Genomic DNA, 24895 nt, shown 5'->3' with positions numbered 1-24895 from the left:
TCAACCAGTCCTGAAACCCACAGAGGGAGAGGCAATTCTCGATCTAGTCCTAAGTGGCACAGGGAATCTGGTCCAAGAGGTAAATACAGCTGAACTGTTCAGCAATACTGACCATAATGTAATTAAATCTAACATGTATGAAAGGGGGAAAATAGCAGAGACCCACCACCGAAGCAGTTAACTTCAAAAAGGGGAACTACCACAAAAATGAGGAGGTTAGTTAAATGGAAATCAAAAGAAACAGTCACAAGAGTGAAATGCCTCCAAGTAGCATGGAAACTTAAAAAAAGAGTATAATACAGCTGAAACTATATGTGTACCCCAAATTGGGGGAAGGGGGAGAAGACCAAAAAATACCACCATGACTAAAAAGGAAAAGGAGCTGTTACAGACAAAAAGATACTTTTAAAATAATCTATAAAGACACTAAAATCATGAATGGTGTGGAGAAAGTGAATAAGGAAGTGTTATTTACCCCTTCGCATAACACAAGAACCGGGGTCACCAAATGGAATTAATAGACAGCAGGTTTAAAACAAAGAGGAGGAAGCACTTCTTCATACAACACACATTAAACCTGTGGAACTCATTGCCAAGGGATGTTGTGAAGATCAAAGGTATAGCTGGATTCAAAAAAGAATCAGATAAGTTCCTGGAGGATAGGTCCATCATTGGCTATTAGCCAAGATGGGCAAGGGTGCCACCCCATGCTCTTGGTGTCCCTAAACTTCTGGCTGCTGGAAGCAAGGATTGGCCGACAGGGGATGGATCACTCTATAATTGCCTGTTCTGTTCATTCCCTCTGAAGCATCTGGCATTGACCACTGTTGGAAGACCGGATACTGGGCTGGATGAACCATTGGTCTGACCCAGAATGGACATCCTTATGTAGAGGGAAAACTTGTGGGACCTAACTTAGTGTGCTGTAACGGCCAGCAGACAGATAGAGATACAAATCCATCCCTTGTCAGAGAAGGAATTCCAACAACCAGGCAACTTGGTCTTCTCATTTCTGGCCTGTGTGTGTGTGTGTTACTGTACATGGGAATCACTATCTGACAGGCATGCTAGATCCAGAAGGCATAAGGGTAGGCGGTAATGGGAGGCTTTCATATCATAGAATCATAGAATATCAGGGTTGAAAGGGACCCCAGAAGGTCATCTAGTCCAACCCCCTGCTCAAAGCAGGACCAATTCCCAGTTAAATCATCCCAGCCAGGGCTTTGTCAAGCCTGACCTTAAAAACCTCTAAGGAAGGAGATTCTACCACCTCCCTAGGTAACGCATTCCAGTGTTTCACCACCCTCTTAGTGAAAAAGTTTTTCCTAATATCCAATCTAAACCTCCCCCACTGCAACTTGAGACCATTACTCCTCGTTCTGTCATCTGCTACCATTGAGAACAGTCTAGAGCCATCCTCTTTGGAACCCCCTTTCAGGTAGTTGAAAGCAGCTATCAAATCCCCTCTCATTCTTCTCTTCTGCAGGCTAAACAATCCCAGCTCCCTCAGCCTCTCCTCATAACTCATGTGTTCCAGTCCCCTAATCATTTTTGTTGCCCTTCGCTGGACTCTCTCCAATTTATCCACATCCTTCTTGAAGTGTGGGGCCCAAAACTGGACACAGTACTCCAGATGAGGCCTCACCAATGTCGAATAGAGGGGAACGATCACGTCCCTCGATCTGCTCGCTATGCCCCTACTTATACATCCCAAAATGCCATTGGCCTTCTTGGCAACAAGGGCACACTGCTGACTCATATCCAGCTTCTCGTCCACTGTCACCGCTAGGTCCTTTTCTGCAGAACTGCTGCCTAGCCATTCGGTCCCTAGTCTGTAGCTGTGCATTGGGTTCTTCCGTCCTAAGTGCAGGACCCTGCACTTATCCTTATTGAACCTCATCAGATTCCTTTTGGCCCAATCCTCCAATTTGTCTAGGTCCTTCTGTATCCTATCCCTCCCCTCCAGCGTATCTACCACTCCTCCCAGTTTAGTATCATCCGCAAATTTGCTGAGAGTGCAATCCACACCATCCTCCAGATCATTTATGAAGATATTGAATAAAACCGACCCCAGGACCGACCCCTGGGGCACTCCACTTGATACCGGCTGCCAGCTAGACATGGAGCCATTGATAACTACCCGTTGAGCCCGACAATTTAGCCAGCTTTCTACCCACCTTATAGTGCATTCATCCAGCCCATACTTCCTTAACTTGCTGACAAGAATACTATGGGAAACCGTGTCAAAAGCTTTGCTAAAGTCAAGAAACAATACATCCACTGCTTTCCCTTCATCCACAGAACCAGTAATCTCATCATAAAAGGCGATTAGATTAGTCAGGCATGACCTTCCCTTGGTGAATCCATGCTGGCTGTTCCTGATCACTTTCCTCTCATGCAAGTGCTGCAGGATTGATTCTTTGAGGACCTGCTCCATGATTTTTCCAGGGACTGAGGTGAGGCTGACTGGCCTGTAGTTCCCAGGATCTTCCTTCTTCCCTTTTTTAAAGATTGGCACTACATTAGCCTTTTTCCAGTCATCCGGGACTTCCCCGGTTCGCCACGAGTTTTCAAAGATAATGGCCAGTGGCTCTGCAATCACAGCCGCCAATTCCTTCAGCACTCTCGGATGCAACTCGTCCGGCCCCATGGACTTGTGCACGTCCAGCTTTTCTAAATAGTCCCTAACCGCCTCTATCTCCACAGAGGGCTGGCCATCTCTTCCGCATTTTGTGATGCCCAGCGCAGCAGTCTGGGAGCTGACCTTGTTAGTGAAAACAGAGGCAAAAAAAGCATTGAGTACATTAGCTTTTTCCACATCCTCTGTCACTAGGTTGCCTCCCTCATTCAGTAAGGGGCAGATAATAGGTGTTTTTCATCTCTGATTTCTATCACAGTAAATGATCTAATCCAGCCCCCTCTGGCCACACATTCTCTTCAAGGAGGGTCTAGTCCAGTCTAATTTTAAATCACTTTAGTAATGGGGCTTCTACTGCTTCCCTTGAGCAGACAGTTCCTTTGTCTGTAGTTTGCTTACTGTTGAAAGTATTTCATATTTGGCTTAAAATTTCTTTTGTTCAGTTTTATCTCATTAGGCTTAGTTATGCTACTTTGGACCAATATAAACTATTCTCTCCTTAGTGTTTTCTCTATTCAGTCTGTCACTGCGGGGAAATACATTCATCTTAGTTTAAGCCATGCCCTCTATCCTGGGAGAGTTAATCTCTTCTATAGTGCTGCTGTATGTGAGTGGCGGCAGCAGGGGGGGAATTCCCTGTCTAACCCAAAGTGATTAGCTTATGACCCAAAGCATGAGGCTTAATTACCCATATCCTTCTTGAGGCTTACTTAAGTAAAATATTAATGGTCAATTATTTAGTCCCCTTATAATCCTGTCACAGTACTTCTCTGCATGTCCCCTTGTCGCAGAGAATTCCACGGATTGACTGTACTCTATGTAAAATACTATTTTCTTCAATTTCCTTAAACGTACTATCTTTTTGCCCATTGTCTGTTGCATCACATAGCGTGCAGAGTATAAACCTTTTAAAATGTCAAAAAGAATGAGGAGTACTTGTGGCCCCTTAGAGACTAACAAATTTGAGCATAAGCTTTCGTGGGCTAAAACTCACTTATCGGATGCATGCAGAGGAAAATACAGTAGGAAGATATATATACACAGAGAACATGAAAAAATGGGTGTTGCCATACCAACTGTAACAGACTAATTAAGGTGGGCTATTATCAGCAGGAGAAAAAAAACTTTTGTAGTGATAATCAGGATGGCCCATTTCAAACAGTTGACAAGAAGGTGTGAGTAACAATAGGGGGAAAATTAGCATGGGGAAATAGGGGTTTTTTTGTTGGAGAATTGCGACTTTTAGTTTTGAAATGAGTGACCAGGGAGGTTGAAGTGTTCTCTGACTGGTTTTTGAATGTTATAATTCTTGACATCTGATTTGTGTCCATTTATTCTTTTGCGTAGAGATTGAGTAGGACCTAATCACATCAGCCACACCATCAGAGGCTCGTTCACCTGCACATCTACCAATGTGATATATGCCAGCAATGCCCCTCTGCCGTGTACATTGGCCAAACCAGACAATCTCTACGCAAAAGAATTATAACATTCAAAAACCAGTCGGAGAACACCTGGTCACTCAATTTCAGACCTAAAAGACTCCAACGAGAAACTGCAGAATTGGAATTAATTTGTAAACTGGACACCATCAAATTAGGCTTGAATAAAGAGTGGGAGTGGGTGGGTCATTACACAAAGTAAAAATTATTTCTCCATGCTAATTTCCTCCCATTAGTTTCGTTACAGTTGGTATGGCAACACCCATTTTTTCATGTTCTCTGTGTATATATATCTTCCTACTGTATTCTCCACTGCATGCATCCGGTGAAGTGTATTTTAGCCCACGAAAGCTTATGCTCAAATAAATTTGTTAGTCTCTAAGGTGCCACAAGTGTACTCCTCATTCTTTTTGCTGATACAGACTAACATGGCTACCACTCTGAAACATTTAAAATGTCAGAATTTTCCCAGACCTGAAGAAGAGTTCAGTGTGGCTTGAAAGCTTGTCTCTCGCCAACAGAAGTTGGTCCAATAAGAAATATTACCTCACCCACTTTGTCTCTCTGAAATTTGCTGGTGACAGGGTGCTGTCCCAGAGTATGTCCCCTGGTGGCACAGCAGAACCCTGCAGGGACACCTCTGTTCCCTCTGGCTTCTCCCAACTAACTTATTCGCAGCCCTAAGTACTTAAAGTAATATTCCCCTTCCTGGAGTCCAATTAAGTCTTTATAAAAATAGTGTCTTCTGTGGCCCCTTCAGGTCCACACCTCTACACCTAGTTAAGGAATTCCTTAGCCCACAGTCTTGAGGCTATGCAGTGGTTCAAGCTGGCTTCCCAGCCCATCTGTAGCCAGGTTTCAGCATTGCTTCATGGAGCTTCCCTTCTCTCCTGTGGAGTCAGCTGACAGCTGGGTTTTATCCTATTCAGGAGGTAACTCCTTATTTAAACCTGGTTCCCATTGCCCAGCTTGTCTGCTGCTCCCTTAAAGAGGCCATGTCATGGAACAGGATGGGCTGGCCTTGAGTTCCCTGCCCCCTCCTTAAAGGGGACAGACCACCCTGTTACGTTGCCACTTGCTTCTCTCTCTCTTTCCTGTGCTTGATGGTCCTGCAATAGGGTTGTTCTCTATGGGGAAGGTTGTACGCAAGTCAGACCAGTTAGGTGATATCCAAATACACCGCACTTCATAGGGGCTGCCAAACATTGTGCCTCCTTACAGCAATGGGAACATAACCTCCTGTTTTGATGGAGCATTTGAGAAGAAAAATGCCCTTTATTTTCTGGAGTTCCTTGCTCTTTTGGCAGCTCCACTTTTCCGGTTTGGCACATTTATTACATACTATTTGGTATGAAATCACATTCATATTCATTCAGACCGTCCCCAATAAAGAAAGGTTTAAAACTCATACCTATGGTACTTTCTTCTAGCCTTGCACACAATTTACTGGATTTCTGAATGGCTAGGGAGATTTACTTTCAATAGCTATGGAGCGTCAATTAAGGAATAATTAGATTTTTCCATCTACTTTTAAATCATAAAGATCAGAGATTTTAAAAACTTCATTTTCATGTGCAACTCATGGGAGGGAAAGCTTTAGAAAGTACTGGCCTTCCTTCAGTTAGGGATTAATATTTTTCCTCCTTTCCAGTATATTATAGAAGTTTACTGGAGTCAACATCCACTGAGTACATTCTTACCTGTCCACTTCGTACATTAATTTGCATACAGTGTGAGCAGAAAATGGTGTGCAGGTACAATTCATGTCATAGACAGCACATTTGAAAGGGGGAGTAGGAGGGTTTTGCTATAAGGTAATTGCCTTAATGATATGTTCTCTTGTGTCTTGTCGAGTTTAGCTGATCGTCTGGTAAGATGCTGCTGTTATACATGCATTGCTTCTGTCTCAAAGTAGGTGAAACTTCATCACTTTAAACCCGTTTGCTACAAATTCGGAGAGGAATCTGTATTATTCTCATGCCACTGTGTGAGAGTTTCCCAGTATTGCTGGGTAAGCTACTGTAAAGTGTAGATTGCTCTATGAAATTTATATTCCATTTTTTTGGAAATAGGGCCTTTCTCTGTCTGTCCTGTATTTTGAATTGGGTGTGCAAGTACACTAGTTCCTGGCAAGTCTTCTCACCACAAAGTTCCCTTTTATAGGGAAGATACTGACTGCTAAGCAGAGAACACAAGTACTCAGCTTCTTGGAAGATCTGTTGAATAAGAGATACTTGTTGAAAAAATGTCATCTCTGTTAGAGTATTAAATTAGAAAACTAACTTAATGGGAAGACTACGATAGAAAAGGGCAAAAGCCAGGAATCACTGAACTATTTCGGTCACTTTATACTCAATCCGGATTGAAACTCAGGGATCTGGAAGAAAAGCAGAAGGTGTACACCTCTCACCAGTGCCAGGTTTTTAATGTGTGCCATACTGTGACTGCCTAGAGGATGTCTTGGCTATTTAACTGTCTCAATTCCATCTGCTTGTTTAGATTTTTTTTAAAGGGTCCAGCCAACTTAAATGGGACATGTCTCTGAAACTATTTTATGTATTGTTCTAGGATGAGGTTTTCAGGAGTGCTCAGTGTTGACCTGCCCCTACTTCCCTGGAAGTCAGTGGTATTTTAACCCTGAATTTGGTAGGGGTAGGCTTAGGCCAACACTGATGGCTTTTAAAATGCCACCCAGAATGAACACCTGGATCATCATAACGGAAAGATTAGAAAAAAGATATCTGTTTTCATTGTGTTTTGGCAGCCTCTTGTGCATTGTAAGCTTAACTGTTTTCCTTGTATAGTCAGGTTACTGGTTACTGTGGCTCTTTTTAACAAAAGGGATTTAAAAACAAAATAAAAAATAGGAAAATTTGGTTGTAAAATCCCCCAAATTGGAGGCTTGGTGGCAGGTAAAATATATGAAACTGTTAACTCATTTATTTCAAATTGACTAGATTTCAAGTTTCTGATGTCCCTTTAAGTGCCCAGTGATACAAAATAGTCTGGATAAACTAATGACCTGGAAAATTGTACTTAAACTCATTTTTGGCTTTCAAGTTTTTAACATAAGTGACCACATGCAATCAGTTTTAACTCTTCTTTGACAAAATATTTTTGCCCAGTGGGATGTTTTTGTAAAAGTGATGACTCATTCAGCAAGAAGTTATGGCCTCTGTACGCAGGAGGCGAGACTAGATTGTAACAGCCCCTGTTCCTTCATCACACTTCACTCTCAAATTTTCCCCAACAGTCACTTAAAGGTTTAAGAAAGCTGGAGTCATGTAAATGGCTCTTCTCTTTGGTGAGGGGGTGTGAGGTCATTGGAGTGGAATTCAAAGCACTCTCCCCCATCTCCATTGTCCTAGGACTTGGCATACTGCATTGCTCTTACCACTGCTTGTGATATCCTTAGGAGTGAGATCAAGCTTGGGAACTGGATCCCAACTCTCAAGGGACAGCACAAGAAATTGCCATTAAACCACCAGGCAATTCTAAACAAGTTGAAACTTATTCTGGGAGAAGCCCCTCCTTCGCAGCTGGCCCTGGGTTGAGGATTTTTATAGCCAGTTTCTCCCTCAAGTAATGGTGGTGCTGTCAACCCCCTAGAAAACAAGATTTTTAAAGAAAAACACTTGTCCAAATGTAAACCTGATTGACATGGCTGGGGCAGAAATGAGTTGAAACTGTTTTGAGACCAGTATAAAAATAACTAAATGCTCTCTGCCCTGTGGCAGTTGCATCAGAATTACTGTACTGATGAAAATAGGGAATTTGGAATTGGATATGCCAGCTCCCCAAAGTTCACATGTGTACTTGCTGTCTCTTGTCTTGCTTTTTCTTTTCAGGCTCTAGATCCTTACTCTGTCAATCCCTCTGTGTGATGTGACTTTGTCCAATAGCTTTTCATTGTATATGTTGACTGTATGCATGAATATTCAGTTATTTATCAGAGCAGAGCATGCCTTTTCCCTTTCCCTTGGGTTTATCCCCTTTACACAGTAGGACTGTAGACTGAGAGACTGTTTGCATCCCCTGAGAGCTTTTGGTGCATGTGAAGTTTCCTAAACCAATTCCTTGAAGTCTTTTTACCAGTGCGTGCCATTATATCTTTAGTTACTAACATACTGGTTTTCAAAGACTATCTTCTCTGCGATGGCTTAGCAGGAGTGGGAAAACTGACAGCAGCAGCATCCTCAGGCAGATGATGCTGTAAGTTATCCCATTCATTTGTGTGAAGATTATTTTGCTAAAACATAGTAAGCATTAATACCTGTTCCTTTTTATTGAATGGATAATGTATCTGCAAAACTGCTTCTGCAAGTTGTTGTCAGTCTCCTCTTTTTCTTAGGATGAATTAAATACCTTTTAGTAACAAGAATATTAATGCACTCATGTCACAGCCACTGCATCTTGCTAAACACTTCTGCTAAAGTAAAACATACTGCTGCCTGTGTAAGAGACAGACGTTGATATCCTTACTCACGCTGACTCGTCCATGGAACTACTCATGGAGCAAGGCACTGAAGTGGGGCTGCGTGTGCAGTAAGGTGCTGTTCAACATAAGTAAGTGAACTAGAATCTGGGCCTAAATTATTAGTATACTTGCCACCAGTCTTGCTTTCTAGTGGTGTTAACATCCCTAGACATACTGCCGATGCTCAGGGCATTTATCAAAGATACAGTATATGTTTGATGTAGCCTCATTGTTATCACTGGGTTATGGACTCCTATTCTTTAAAATTGCTATCAGTAAAACATGCTCTAACTTGGGACCCATGAGTCTACACATGTTGTGCATTAATGATGACATAGAGAAATCCTGGTGCCACGTGTTATAAATACTTATATTCTATCAACTTGGATGATTAATGTATAAATTTAATCTACAATTTTACAAATGCTAAATTCCTGCTTTTGGAGAGACAGGGTGGGTGAGGTAATATCTTGTATTGGGCCAACTTCTGTTGGGGAGGGAGACCAGCTTTCGAGCTAAAGAAGAACTCTCACCAACAGAAGTTGGTCCAATAAAAGATATTACCTCACTCGCCTTATGTCTCTAATACCTTGGGACCGACATGGCTACAACAACACTAAATTATTGCTGTGATTCTCTCTGGGGGGAGAACTTCCTTACTGAGACGTAATGTGCGTCACCATTGTTACAGAAGAGCAGAACATTTATTGGAACTCTTCAGAGTGGAGAATTTTACCCTTTGTACTGTAAGGTGGATTCTCTACAGTCAGTGTAGTGAGCTAATGTCCTTTGAAAGACTGACCATACAAATGCATAATCGCGAGGTGGTTTAGTGGCGTTAACTGGAAAGTGTTATGCTGCACTGAGGGATGTCACCATTTCTTCATTATTCAGTATGCCCTAAATTGAGGGGTTTGCAGAAAAACATTAAGTAGTTGCCAGAGGGAACCCCAAATATTTAGTATAGAGTGAGACATACACACATGCTTCCATAATTATAAGTATGAGGTATAGTAACAGTGCCATTGTTTTAGTGTGATGCAAGTCAGCTGTGGTGACACTAACCTTCGAAGTAGCACTGTGTTATCCTTCTGAGGCTGGGGTCCCATTGTGCTAGATACTGGGCAAACAGATAGATGACAGTCCCTGCCCCAAAGATTTAGGACTTAACTTCTCAGGGGTAGTCAGCACCATTGCACATCAGGTCATTAAATTTTACACAGCAGGGCCGTATTGGTTTTGTTTGTTTTTGAGGAGTAAGCAGTTTTAAAATCCTTTTCTAAGTTGATCAGGTTTCCAAGACTGAGTGTTGTAAGGGGGAAATTGTTGATTTTTTTTTTTTTTTTTTTTTGCTGCATGGTTACTGTTTCTGTATTTTATGGGGTTCCAGTTTTTCTTTTCCAACTAGAGTGCAAGATTGGCACCTCTTTGGTTTTTAATGAATCCAAATAATTCAACATAATAGCAATTCATTTCTGTTTAATGTATGGAAACTGACAAGAACTGCATAGCATTAGTCTATTAAGAAGCAGAAGACTATATGCTATGTTCATTGAAGACAATCAAATTGACTAGCTTTGATTTATGAATAGAAAGCCTGTTTGAAGGAGATTTCAACTAGATGTGCTGACGTTCTCCAGTGGAGGTGGTTTTTGTTTGCTTCCGTGTCAGGATATTACTATACCTTTGCACTATATTAAGGGAAACAGATTGTTTCAGTAATAGCAAACCTTAAATTATATGAAACAATAGAAACTGTTAAGTCAAAAGAAATGAAACCTTCAATGGAAAACATGTATCCATCTACTGTGGATAATTTCAATCTGGAATATCCAGAATTAAACTTCCATTTGTTTGTCAAAGAAATGGGGAAAGCAAACGAAGAAACCAACCTGTATTTTTATTTCCTTGCTCAGTCCCAATCAGTCTGTGCTGTGATGCTGGCTGATTGAGGCATGCATGAAGTACGGAATCAACTTCTCAGACAGAGCTTTGATTTGATTGTCCTTTCTATTCAGGCTTTGGTGCTAGTGGTGGTCATGAGGAATAATGGCTGATGGTTGTGATTTTTCTTTATTTCAAGCATGTTCGCAATGCACTTCACCTGCTTTATCACGGTTATCTATTTATTGACTGGAAACTTGCAAAGATAAAGTTGCCATACTGCATGGCCTAGTAGGAGCTTTATTTTTTAGGCCATGAACAGATGTCAGACTAGAACTTTCATTTTTCTTCTCTTTTAGAAGGGTTATAAGTTGCGATCTCTTTCAAGGGAGAGGCGCAATATGTGGCGGGAGCTTTTTTGTTGCGATGGTATTTACACAACAGACATTTGTGTTGACTTCTTGAAGTTTCTAAATGGGACGATTAAATGTAGCTACAGGAATGTGTTAAATGTAGCAATTACAATAAGAAGAAATAACTTGTATACCGGCAGAGTTACTCTGCTAGTTGATTTTGGCTTTCCTCTTGACTGACAAGCATATGATAGCCTTTCGATAATCTCTGTCCCTGAGAGAAATGAAAAATTTTTGATATTGGTAAAGTATGTTGAAAGGAGTGATACAGTGATTGTAAACATGTAAAGGGAAATAAGTTAGAAGCTTTTTTTAATTTCCTTTTCTGCTCCTCTGGTTTGATTGGGTTTTTAAAATCAGTCGCTAGATGAGCGAGAGTAAAATAAAATCCTCAGGGCAGACTCAACTTTGCACAGGGGAATGTACTTCTCTGACAACTGAATTGTTTTTATTAGGGTTTTTGCAACTGTAGTAAAGGAATCCAAAAAAGTTCCCTAAATTAAAAGCATCTTGTGCTCCTATTTGTCAGCAGTGGTTGAAGGGAAAACAAAAAAAGTAAATGTTGGCCTATAAGGACGTGGCAAATGAGAGAGAAGGAAAGGTAAACAGGGAACTCTTCAATATAAATTTGGAGAACATGAGCTCACACTCTGGATTGCCTTTTTAGGACCCCAGCATTACAGAAAAGGCCTCTTAAAAGACATTTTGCTGTGAAGTGTGAAATGGGTGCTGCTTGCCCATCTGAGTGGAATTGGTGAGTTGTGCTCTAACTACGTTTGTTTCTTAGCCTTGGAAGACCCTGATAGTGCAGTGGATGACAGAGACAGTGACTACCGCAGTGAGACCAGCAACAGCATTCCTCCTCCTTACCACACAATCTCACAGCCCAACGCTTCTGTGCACCAGTTTACTGTGCCCTCTCGCCTGCAGCAGCAGGGTGTGTCTCAGGACGCCTGCATGGACTCCATGCAGAGCTGTGATCTGGATTACCGGGAACGTATGGCCATCAGGTGGGTGCTGACTTTAAAACTGTAGCTCTTTCTCTGCCATTTGAAAGTTTACTGTAGATCCTGAAAGCATTATGCAAACTGATGAGGGACAGCCTAGAGGTTTTAAAAGTATTGTAATAAGACAGCACAAGGTATCCTCACCTGCCTTGTGAATAGATGTGCTCTTCTAGTCTAAATCTCCACCTTTGAATAACACAAGTACTGTGGCAGATCCTGCAGCCTAGTTTCATAAAAGAATTTTTAGAATGTGTTCAAACTTAGGAGCTTGATTGGTTCTATTTTTCCTTAAATAAATAAATAAATAAGGGTAGAATGATTGAAAATGTCATCTGGCAATTGTGTGCTACCTTTAGAAGCAAATGGAACTCAGTGTAGCAGTGCTGTCCTATGGTAAATTTCCTCTTCACTGGTGACAAATTAATTTTCTGTTTCACGTTAGCTGTTATCCCTCTATCAGCTGCTCACACAAAGATATTCAAGGAAGGAGCCTTTGTCTCTTCCCTTTTTCCTACCTGTTAGCACATAGCACTGTTGCATAACATGGGTTTTGCCTCAGTGTGTACCTGGTGCCGTAAGAAAGTACGGGTTTATTGCCAGAAATTGATATCTTCCCCCCCCCCCGATCTTTTTCAATTTAAGGTGGTGTTTTGCACATAGCAGAACATTATACAGTCTATGTGGTTCTTCTTTTGATCACAAATCAGCATTTATCAACCATTACTTCACCCTGTCCAGCTCATTAGGTGAATAATAATAATAATCGTATTGTTTAAGAGCCCTAGTCGGGAACCAGGATGCCATACAAACACTTAGCAAGAATGCAGGCCCACAAAGCTTACAATCTAAATATATGAAAAAGAACAGGTGGATGCAACGGATAGGCAGTGGGAGCACAAGGAAACAAGGAGACAATGTTAGTGAGCTTGATAGGCATAGGTTTTGGAGAAATAGGACATGATGCTTTGATATACACTTCATGTGTTGAAATAATCTGGAAGGGAAGGGTAGTCGCTTGAACATATATCTACCAAAAAAGTGAGAGGTGCAGAGTTTTTCACTTTCTATATCAAACTGGTCTTATTCCCAAACCCTTGGCATACCTCCCTAACTGAGGGTACACTTGCATTCTGAAGTCTAGACATCAGTTGTTCTCATGGGTTGTGCTTATGTTTAATGGCATATCCTTAACTGTGGTGGTTTTATTATAGTGATCATACAGTTAACTCAGTCAGTTAGTATCTAATTAGAAATACCATATTTTACCAGTAAAATTCAGCTTTTACTTTGTCACTGCTAATGGGACTTGGTGGTACGTGTATTTTTGTACTTTTATCTATAACAGTGTGATGTATTATTCTCAATGCATTCTAGACCATTAAAGACATAATCAGATTCTTTCTCATGCATCCTGTGCAGTAGATAACTTATTACACATGGGACTTCCTATTCAATTATTTCAAACTCTTATTGTCATCTGTCCTTGCGCAGACGTGTCAGTGTGGCTTTGCTACATAGGCTTATTTTTTGCCCACTTTATCAAAATAGCATTTTTTTTTTAAAAATTCAACGTTAGGTGGCTGCTAGTGGGTTTTCTGTGGGGGAAGGGGATTGTGTGTGTAGTGGTGGTGGGGATTGCTTGTGCTTGCTGTTTACATTGCGCCCAGCTCCAGCATCTGTTTGTAAATTCGCCTTTTGTTCACAAACCAGTACAATTAATTCAGGGGAGTCTGATGGCCTGTGTTATGCAGGAGGTCAGACCAGATGATCACAGTGGTCCCTTCTGGTCTTATAACCTGTAAATCTATTAATCTCTTGGTTTCCAAATTTGAGTCCCAATAAAGAACTCCTTCTGCATCATTACTGGTGATTTGTCCTCCAGCTGTATGTGTTTATGCTTGTAATTCTTTTGCAGTGTGAGCTTAGTGATTCACATCTGCAAAATGCTTGCTTTTATTGCATCTTGAACTCTTTACCTAGGGAGATGGTAGATTCTCCATCATTTGCAGTCTTTGGGTCGAGACTGGATATCTTTTTGACGGATATGCTCTAGCTCAAACAGAAGTTATGGGTTTGAGGCAGAAATTATTGAGTGAGGTTCTTTAGCCTCTGCTATGCAGGAGGTCAGACTACATTATCCCTTTTGGCCTTAAAATCTACGAATCTGTCACCACATCCTTGTGTTGGACAGATTTGTATTGCATTATGATTGCACGTTGCAAACAAATCTCTCTGCCACTTTGTTTGCATACTGTCTTTTTGCTTTGGTATGTATTCTTAATTAGACACACTTTTGTTCTTTTGCTGCTTGCTGAGAGCTTGACTACATTAGGGGGTTTTGCACTGGTATAGCTAGACCAGTGCTGTCCCTCAGCATAGATGCACTGTACTGCTGAAAGCAAGGCTTGTGCTGGTGCTGCTTTACCGCTGTGGGTGGTGATGATGCCTAGCTCTTTTCATCAGCACATCCCAAGGGAGGTCAGTATCCTTATCCCCATTTTACAGATGGGGAAACATGCTCGCTGGGGGATTGCCCTAATCAGGCTGCATCTGTGCAGCTTCATGGCTATGAAAATCCCGAATGCAGACATGCTCGAATGCTTTGATTTGTGAAGAACAATTTCCAAGGCCTCTGTAAAGGCCTGATGTTTTTTGGAAAATCAGTTGTCCAGAGCTTGAACTGGTTAAAGAATTCTGTGATGAAAGTATGACTGGTTGGTGGTTTCAGTGGTTGCAGACATGTATTCCACTCAGGTATGGTAGCACCAAATGTACCAACATCAGAGGTTTTCCCTTTAGCAGTACTTGTGAGGGCAGTACACATGCCCTGTGTCTCCTTGTGGCTTGTCCTGAGATTACGTAATGTGGTGGCATCCTGTCCCCCTTCAATTACTACTTACTGCCAGTGGCCTTAGTCGCAGCTGTCCATGTGTGAGGCTTTTCCTGGTGGCTTTTTCCCTCTCTGTTTGTCACCAAGTTTTTTTCACTTTGTCAATAGCTTTGATAGTTGTTAGTGGTACCTGTAGTCTAGTTAGCTGCCTTCTGCCTCTGGAGTGGCAACAGACAGACCCTGGGACCCTGATTTTCCCTCAGAAAGAGAAAAGGGGTCACTCTGCATCTTGAAAACTGTCTCAAAAGAGGCTCCACAAGATGAATCAGGGATTCACTGGACATTGAATTCAGTACCTAAGGACACAGTTGTGACGCTACCATTTTCGGTACCTTTGAGCCCACAGACGTGGACTCGCTCTGTTTGTCTGTGCCACCCTCATTGCTACCTCAGGACTCAGTGGGTCTGTTGATACCACTTGCAATTCCAGGCCCTTCAACTTCTTCAACACTGGGGCTAAGGTTGATGCCATCGACTTATTCAGTGCCAGTGATGAAACACATGCTGCCTTCAGCACAGGTGACTGTGGGCTTGGTATTGGTGCACTCCTGCTCTGTGGCACTGTCTGCATCCTCGCCTTGGTGCCAGGGGCCTTAGACTCCCCTCTGAGCCTGCACAGACTCAGTCATACTCCTCAGCACCGACAGGAAGCCATTTTCTGGACTTAATGGCAACCTGTCCTGTACCAACAACACTCCCATCCTCAGGACTGACTTCGCACTTTTCTTGTTGGTTTATGGGTAAGTCAGGATATCCTGTGACCCCAGCTCGGTGGCTTACGCCCATGCTCACAGACTATCCAGAGGGCTCTTTAGGTCCCAGTGTGGCGTCTTCTCCACATCTCGTCTCCTCCACAGTAGAAGAAATCTTGCAGGTCCTCTAAGCTCCCTGCAGGGGAAAGACATTGGTGCCAAGAGGTTTCCCATTCTTATAGCAATTACAAGCTATATTGGCCTCCTATGCTCTATTCCTTCTTGCAGTGTTCCTCCTGTGACTTGTGAAGAACTTTCTACTCTCACAGAGCTAGGACTCAACCCCAGTTGCAAGCAGACCTGCCTACCCTCAGGGGCATCAGCCTCTAGAGTAGCCCCCGCAGGGCTGTAGGAGAGTGTCCATCTTCTCGAGCCACAGCTCCCGGAGGACCCTTTGCCAGAGCAGCAACCACTCTCTCATGAGGTCACCTCAGCTGTACCAATTCCCTTCCCAACACGTCAGGCAGCTCTAGGAGTCCTAGATTCCTCATCTCCCCTCTTAGCAGGTTTTAAATCTTACCAGGATCTTCTCCAAAGGATTACTTCAGCTCTGGTTATATGGGGAGAGCCACGCTGGCAGCTGTGGGGAGTTGCGGCGAACCTTCCACCTGCCCTGGCGGGGGGACCCAAGCAACCCCAGGCCAGGTGGGGGGACCCAGGTTCCCCACAACTGCCAGTGCGGCTCTCCCCAACCTGGTTCTGGCCAGGGGGGCAGATCGGAGCTGCAGCCTGGCCGCGATAAGAGCTGGGCGGGCAGCTGTGTGGAGCTACTGCGGACCCTCCACCTGCCCTGGGCATGGGGCCTGAACAGCCCCCTGCCCAGTGTCCCTGCCCCCTAGGCCTCCTACCCAGGGCAGGTAGAGGATCTGTGCTGTGGTTCCTCACAGCTGCCTGCCTGGCTCTTACCATCAGCTGTGCACCAATACAAAATTTGTATCCACATCCATGCTGCTATTCGCAGAAATGGTCCAAGGGGATCCGCTTCCGCAGATACGGATATGAAGCAGATACCCACGGATTTGCAGGGCTCCACACATGAGAGATCAGGCAGTATCAGCACAAACAGTATCTCTGTGGATTGCTTCCTGCATCCATTCAGCATATGTCATAGCTAGTATTCCTCCTCCACAGATGTGCTTGGCTTAGTCAACAAGGGCCCAAGCTGCACCTGTGGCTTTCCTCAGGAATGTTCCCATACTGGACATTTTATAGGGCTGCTACTTGGTCCTCTGTGCATACATTTACTTGGTGCTGGGCTGTCACAGCCGCTTCTGATGGAAACGGTAATTGCTGTTCAAGTAAACGCCAATCCCATCTCCGAACTGTACTGCTTGGGAGTCACTTGAGTGGGATGCATATCTACAACCACTTGAAGAAGAAAAAACAGTGACTTACCTGTTCTGTAACTGAGGTTGGTATGGACACATCTTCCACAACCCACCCTCCATCCCCTCTTCTTCAGTCTTAAACCAGCTTCTCCAGTGTGAAGGAACTGAGGGATGTCAGGGCGGGGCTGCTTTTATATAGCCTCAGGAGGGGTCATGAGGAGACATAGGGCATGTTCACAGCCATGACGGGTACTGCTAGGGGAAAAATCTCTGACACTGGTGCGTTTGGCACAAACCCAGCAGGGCACAATACACTTCTGTACCCACATCTTGAAGAACAACAGTTACAGAACAGGTAAGTCACTTTTTTCAATTGTTAAATTTCGTAAGTATATCGGACTGTGTGTAGGAAAACATTAAAGACAAGGGAAATCTGTTAAAAGGACTTTAGCAGCCTGTTTCGGTCCAAAACTATTTTCATTAAAAGTGAGCTGACTCTCAATCAGTCTCCTATTCAATCCATCTAACCACTCTTTTGGTGGCATGCAGGTCACCATATTATCTAAGTGCCCATGATGATTTATGTCTAGATATCTATTTTAAAAACGTCTCTAGAAATGCTGCATGGGAGAGCTTTCCTTTTCATGATGGTAATTTGGATCCCCAGTAAGGGTGATCCTGGTCCTTTAAGATAAGAACATGGATTTTTATTTCCCTCTGCCCTGGCCTGCCTAATATCTTTGTTTTTGCTCTTTCTTAGACTAGCCCATGTTTTAGTCCCAATAATGATGTGACTCTAGAGTACCAGACTTCCTATCTGTGGGTTTTTTAGTTGAAATTTTATTTGCAATATTAAGTTTGGAATCAATATGTAACTACCTGTCTTCCTGCTCTTACTTTATTTACTTTCAAGGCGATATGATAGCATAGATTCCACTGTGAGTGGCCGATCTGACCTAGAATCTGCATCTGAGTCTAGTCAAATGACAAGCCGCCAGTACTCGCTAGAAAGCAGGCAGTCTCTAGATTTGTCCGATAGGTGGGTTAACTTCTTTACAGCTAGATGTTTGTCTAATCTTCTTGATGTTGCTGTTGTGATGTCATCTCGTGATATACTTCAGCCGACTTTCATTGTTTGCATGCCTTCACTGTATTTCCGAACTGTAGCTTAATGATGGACTGATGTCATTGCTTGTTTCCATTCCAGGTGTTGTATTTAAGTTTGTTTGTTTCTTTTTAGTGAAATGTAACATTTTTATGAAGTAGGGGAAAAACTCTTAATTGAATACATTTCTCACATCAGAACAGGTCTATTCCTTTGATGCCTAACTGTTCTGATTATTACTGTAGAGTCTACAGACTTTCTTCACACATTCACATGGCTCCCTTTGCATTCAATTGTGACTTGTGTGCACTGGATCCAAGTGCTGGGTCTGCCCCTAGGAGGCATCCTAATTTGCTGGTAACTTTGTAAAACGACTTATCCTCATTACTGGCTTTAAATGTCTATTATAAAAAATTACAGTAGCTATTTTCACAAAACAGGATTCATTTTAAAGTAATGAGCACCTTTCAGATTAACAGAAACTTGCCTAATATTAGCAAAATATACATTCCTTGAAATTCAAGTGAAAATGCAATTAACTGTTTGAGCATTCCTTAAATTATAACACCATAATCTCAAGACACCAAAATATATCTGAAGTTGCATTATTATAATCTTTCACCGATAACTCTTCTACTTCAAACAGCCATTCCTTAATTTTTGTAGAAGATCTGTGTCATAATTGTTATGGAAGTTTTTGACCCTGCAGACTATTATGGTAATGTTTGATCCCTTGATTTAAGAAATGTTATATAGTCTCTCAGTAGATGATGATCTTTCAGTGTCTACACCATTGTATGTGTTCCATGTTTTATATTTCTTTTGTTAATACATTTAATTCGCTGTTCTTCTGGTCTTATCATTTAAACTGTCCTTTGAAAAAAATTTTAACTTTCTTTCCTCCCCTTCACTCCTTCCCCCCTTTTTTTGCCTTCTCTCCCTTTTTATTTTCATCTTTCGTCTATTAGACAAGGATCTCTAGTTAAAAGTGAAAAGGTCAGGATCATTCCATTTGATTCTGAAGTTGAAGAAGAAGAGTGGGAGAGTAACTATGAGGAGATAGGAAAACTGCTGATAGAGGAATTCCTAGAAAAAAGTAATAGAAATAGAAATTGTCAGGAAACAAATGTAAAGAAAACCCAAATGTACTCAAAAAAGGAGACTTTCAACCACCATGAAAGATCAAGATATTGCCAGAATGTGTGTGTGGAGTCAGGAACCTTAGATATTCCTAGATATCCTCAGGAATATGATACAATAGATAGGAGAAGGAAAAAGAAACTAAGATACAAAAATTTTGATGAGAGTGAACAAATAAGCCTACATTATAATGGAAGTCTACATTTTCCTGTGGAGAAAACAGTCTCTTTCAGTGGTATAGCAACTAGGTCTGAACCTAGCAGTGTTTTCCCAGTATATGAAGGAACTGAAAAATTTAATGGCTGCAGCATCGAAAATAAAGAACAGCTACCTGATTATCCAATTTTGCGTCCGTACAAAAATGGCCTAATGGTTAAAAGTGGCAAGTGGACCATCAAGCAGCGGGCAAACCATGACTGTGATGGCTCAGTTCACTTTCGCAGTGAAGAAGTAACAAATTCTGAACAACCAGTCAATACTTTTGTGCCATTAGATAACCTTGAAGAATTTGACAGCAGTGCTTCTGAGGAGCTTCAGTATTCACCTGTTTCAGATGATGAAATGGAAGAATTAGCTGTACTTTCACAAACATGGTACAAATCAAATGTTTGTCATCTTGACCACTTCACAGATAATCATGCTGCAAACTCAGTATCTCAGTTGCAAAAGGCTAACTGTGACAAAAAACATAGGACTAGAGGAGGCAAGTATGGCTATCCAGTGCAAAACTTGATGCTTTCTCCAGTTGAAGAGCCAAGTGAGGAATATGTTGATGCGCTGGATGAACTACAGTGTCTGGTAGAAACTGTATCTGAATACTTGGCTGAAAAGGAGGAAGAGATTAGCAAATTTGGTACTCTCCCAAAAGCGACAAATTCTGAGTGTGCGTCACTCATGCGGGATAATGCTGATAATTCAACGGAGAAATATGTACACCCTGACCAGGCAAAACCTGCTATAATGGAGCATAAAGAGAACAGCAAAGGCAAATCTGAATCTCTCCCAGACTTATCAGGTGTAAAGAACACAGTAAATTCCTTATTTGGTTCTTTCACTGAGAAGATAGGCTCAAGTACAAAGCACTTCACAACCTCTGTTGAAAAGCTTGTGTCTTCAGCACCAGAGAAACCAGAAACTCTAAGCCAATCAGAGGGTGGAATCTCAAAGAGATACTCTAGTAAACCTAAATCTGAGCATTTAGCCCCAGAAGTGAAAGTGGAAAGTAAGGCTGATATAAAAGTTTCCATACATTCATTATTACCATCCCAGACAAGCAGTGACAAAGGGGTGCCTGATGCAAACTTCAGTAACACAGAAGCCACTAAGAGAGAGGATATAACTTCTACAGCTCCTTGTCTTCAGGAGTCATCAGAAAACACCACCACGAGCCAGCAGCCTTCACCCCAGAATCAAAATTCAGTTATGAATTCAGTTTTAGGTATGTTTAATCCTTTAAAAATTTTCTCTGAAAAAGTAGTACCAAAAAAAGTAATCATAAAAGATGAGCAAACCAAGGAAGAAAGACCTCTTATAAGTGCTTCTGAGACAAACAAAAGTGAGAAATCCTCTGAAGAGAACACAATCACCAGTATTGTTTCTGAAACTAATCAAAATGAAACTAAAAGTGAGGCAGAAGTTAACACAAGCAGCAATTCTGTATCCTCAATCTTTGGTAAACTTACAAACTCACTCAGTTCCTTTAGCTTGAAAGCCAATTTTGAGGGTCTAGTAGTACCCAAGCAGGAGGGTGGGCCACAGAAGTCTTCAGATTTTCATCATGTGGCATATCAGCCTGACATAATTGTAGAAGAGTGTATAAACATTTCAGGAAATCAGTGTCCAGGTAATGAATTGGAAAACAAGCAAAGTGGAAGTAAAGTGGAGGTTCATTCACAACCTCCAGAGCAAGGTATAACATCTGATAAGTTTTTCAGTCCGCTCAAAAAATCCTTCAGCCAGTTATTGCTTCCTTCTGCTGAATCTGTGCAAAAAGAAGCCTCATCTGGATTCTCAAAAGGCCACAGATCTGAAGATGATATAAGACAAAACAGTTCCACAAATGAACATTCCTTCCCATTTACTGGTAAACTACAGATTCCTTTTTTTAGTGGCTTTGGTTTTTCAGACAAGCTGCAGAATACAAAAGAGAAAGGAAGCATCTTTCCTTCTTTGTTTAAATTTGCTTCTGCAGAAAACCTGGTAGCCTCAAAAAATCAAAGCAGTCAGAGTTTTAGTGACATAACTTCAGCGGTTAAAGATGAACACAAAAGTAGTTATTCAGGAAATGCCAAATTTTGCTCATTAAAGTCTACTTCAGTTCCAAATATACCAAATCATAAAGAGGAACCTATAAGAATAAAAAACACTCATAAGGAAAACAGTACATGTGCACAAGAAAATAGAAATCAAAAAAGTCCCTCGACCACCTTTAAAGTTACACATACAAAGTGTGGATCTGTGAATGGTCAGGAAAAAAGTAGAAATATAAAACAGGATATGACGACAGCAGGACTAAACACAACAGACTTAAAATCCATGTCTTCTGGTGGAGAGAGAGACCTTAAAAGCAAGGATGATACAAAGAAGAAAAACACACAACAAGGTTTGCTTTCGGGACGTTTTTGGTTTTCTTCTTCTGAAAATATTCCCAATAGGCAAGAGTTGTATGTTAAAAATGAAAGGGACAACCAGAAAAACAGTTCACCTGGATTATTTTCTGGAAAATTTAAATTTTCTTCAAGTGAAGATGTGTCTGACTGTAAGCAAGATGAGATGAAATCAAATTCACTTGCCCTCATGAAGTTTTTTGATAGAAGTGAGGAGTCCAACTTAAAAAAAAAATCCAGTGGTTCAGACATAACTTCTGATGCTGAAGGAATCCCTAAGGAAAAACAAGTAACTTCCAGCTTTTTGAAAAGTTTCGTATTCAGACCAAAAGAGAAACTGCATGACACAAAAGTGATTGAATCTTCCAAAACTAGTGATCATTTACCCAACGTAATAGTAAACAAAACAGAGGAACACCATATTCCCTACTATGGGCGCTCTACATCTCAGAATGAGCTGTGCTCTCAACAGAGGGTACAAGACTTATCTGGGAAATCTGTAATTGGCAGGCAAATCCCTAACCAAGATACAGAATTTAAAATGTATCATACTCTCTTAAATGAAGGATCCAATGAATTTCTTAACTTTTCTTTGTTGGATGGTAAAGCCCATAACATAACGGAGCAGTATCCAACTTTTGAAGAAACAAGAAGTCATTCTAGCTTTGAATGGGAGTATGACACGGGAGAGTTTTCTGCAGACGCTCAGGAAGTAGCACAGCCAGTTTATTATGTCTTAAACCAGAACTTTGATGTACCTACTGAGTTTTTGGACTGGCCTGTGCCAAATGACACAGTAATGAATCTATGTAAAAAGGATGGAAATGCAAATGTTATCGACTGGAGAATAAATGGAAATTGTGACAGACAGAGTATAGATTTAAGTGGAATGTCATATGAATCCTTTGATCAGTTAGTGTTTCAAGAAGTCTGTTTAGAAGAAAATGACATGCGGGCAACTAGTTCTCTCAATGGAAATGGCAGTAATCTTACACCTTTTGAAACGGACTGCAACTGCTCATTAGAAGAGTTGCCTATGGACTTAAGCTACTCATCTGGTTGTGATGGAACTATGTGGACTTTAATTGACCAAGAGTCTATAAGTATGGATGAAAGTTTTGTGTATTCAACGTACAGTCAGGAGTACGAGCACTGGCTGACGTTGCTTGAGCATGGTGTATGGTGGCCATCAGAAGATGGTGATTGTGGATACTACATGTATAGTGATGGTCAGTATGTCTATTCACTGCTCACTGATCCGACAGGACAGTATGTCTATGTATGTGCACCTGAAATGTACTCGCATCAAGAATATTGGAGCTATAACTTTCAGATGGATTCAATTCCAAGGGCAGTGTTGGAAGATAACATTGCTGTTTGTGGTTTCAAAGTCCCTCTTGGCAGTGAAGATGAACTATTGTGGTTTGCTGAAGAGGAGCAGCTAGATAATTACCTTATAAATAAGCCTCTTGATTTGTCTGTAGCTTTGCAAAGAAGTGATCAGCTAATGAACATGAATTTGGAGACCTTTTCACAAATGTTTGAAGAGTCTATTTATTACCAAAGAGAGCAGCCATTAGATTTTTCAGGTTATAAACTTCAAAAACTCAAAGTAGATTTTAGGCCTGAAAAGGAAAGTGGGTATTATTCAGAAGAACCTCTACTAACCCTTGATCTTAGAACACATTCCAAAGTGACTTCTAGTTGGATGTTAAATAAAGAGTTTGACATCAAGCAATCAGACAAAACCATCCCTATAACCACTTCTGAGAGTGGATCATTAGGATTTTTTGGCTTCCATCTGTTTCAGTCCTCTCATAAAACAGATGAACTTTCTGCATCTGCTGAAAGTTGGACAGAATTCAAAAAGACTGCAGAAGATAAAAAAACACCAGTGAACAAAGTCGCATCTTTATTTTCTGCTTTGGGTGGCTTAATTGGAAAGGCTTCAGGTTCTGACGTTGAGTTTTTGGAGGAGTCTACCATGAAGACAACAGGTACACAGTCAAAATTATCTGGACATAAACATGATGTTTTGTCATTAACATCAAAATTAGGGGATGATACACAAACTGGGCAAAAGACTCCCACTGAGCCTGAATTAGGGAGAAATGGTGCAACAGAATTTCATAAACTAGAATCTATTAGAAATGAAAAGCATGAATTTACTCAGATGAAAAACATCCATATGAAAAATCAAGGATTAACAAAATCATCTTCTCAACTAAGCCAAACTACTCCTGATAGCAAGGCAAATAGAGCAGATAAGACCATTAAGACAAGTCCAGTTTCAAGTCATCTTGGACCCCAAGTAAGTGGTGAGGAGCACAAGAAACCTCAGCCAAATCAGAACCAGTCGTCCACAGAGCCAGAGGAAACTTTATTTAAAAGTGCTTTGAAACTCTTTAGTTTAGGAGAAGATTCTTCTGCAAGTTCAACAGCTGAAAAAAATCAGGGTTCTGGATTTTTTGATTTCTTTAAAACACAGGTGAACAAAGGGCCGCAGCCATCAAATCTGGCAGAAAATGATAAAACTGTTCAGGAGAGAAAGGAGACTTCAGGTATATCATCATTGTTTGGTTCCCTGGGGGATATCTTCAAAGGAGATGCAGTCTCTTCTCAACAATTGGCAAATGCCACTGTTCTACCAAAAACCGATAGAGTTCCAGTTGAGTTCAGAGAGAAATTTGAAAAGGCAGGCAGCCAGCATAGTAGCATGCAGTCCCTTTCTTCTGCCATTGTTGGAGAGATTAGAACAGAGACTCTGAACAAGCAGACCTCGCCTAGTCATAGTATACAAATGGAGCAACCAAGCAGAAAGGTAGAAGAGGAGAACAACTATTGCAAAAACTCTGGAAATGCATTGAACAAGCCAGTACACACAGGTCCCAGAATCGGTCAATTGAGAGAGCCCCCAATGCAACACAGTAGTGCATCAGTGGTTATGCCAAAGCAACAAGGAGATAATCTTACGAGTGTCATACCTGATAAAATGAAACCAAGTAAGCCAGATCAGACATCTAGAGAGTCAGGGTTTAGTTTGCCTTTCAGTTTTTCAAATGCCACTGCTTCAAAATCACAGCCAGCACAACCACTCGGCAGGAGCATATTCTCATTCTTGAGTGGACCAGAGACCCCTACATCTTCAGCATCTGCTGCTAATGTTCCTAATGCTGAGCAGCTAGAAACAGAAGGGCTATTTAAGCTTCCCTC

The 24895-nt window shown here is 41.5% G+C and overlaps 1 protein-coding gene across 5 annotated transcripts in view; it reads left to right on the top strand.

The window, feature by feature from the left end:
• UNC13B (unc-13 homolog B) overlaps positions 1 to 24895 on the top strand; it is a gene marked incomplete at its 5' end in the record, with an annotated part of 380494 nt that overhangs the window by 130622 nt on the left and 224977 nt on the right. For 3 of the 5 annotated variants that reach the window (XM_084628797.1, XM_084628796.1, XM_084628799.1), the window contains 2 exons: positions 11642 to 11864; positions 17745 to 17870. In XM_084628797.1, the coding sequence (XP_084484923.1) occupies positions 11642 to 11864; positions 17745 to 17870 (349 nt within the window). The remainder of the gene's footprint in view (positions 1 to 11641; positions 11865 to 17744; positions 17871 to 24895) is intronic. The other 2 variants (XM_084628800.1, XM_084628798.1) reach the window with 1 other exon arrangement.

Source organism: Lepidochelys olivacea, assembly GCF_965140295.1.
Source record: "Lepidochelys olivacea isolate rLepOli2 genome assembly, chromosome: 5".
NCBI classification, from domain to species: domain Eukaryota; kingdom Metazoa; phylum Chordata; order Testudines; family Cheloniidae; genus Lepidochelys; species Lepidochelys olivacea.
Note: the sequence above shows the minus strand (reverse complement) of the source record. Positions and strands in the feature narration are given on the sequence as shown.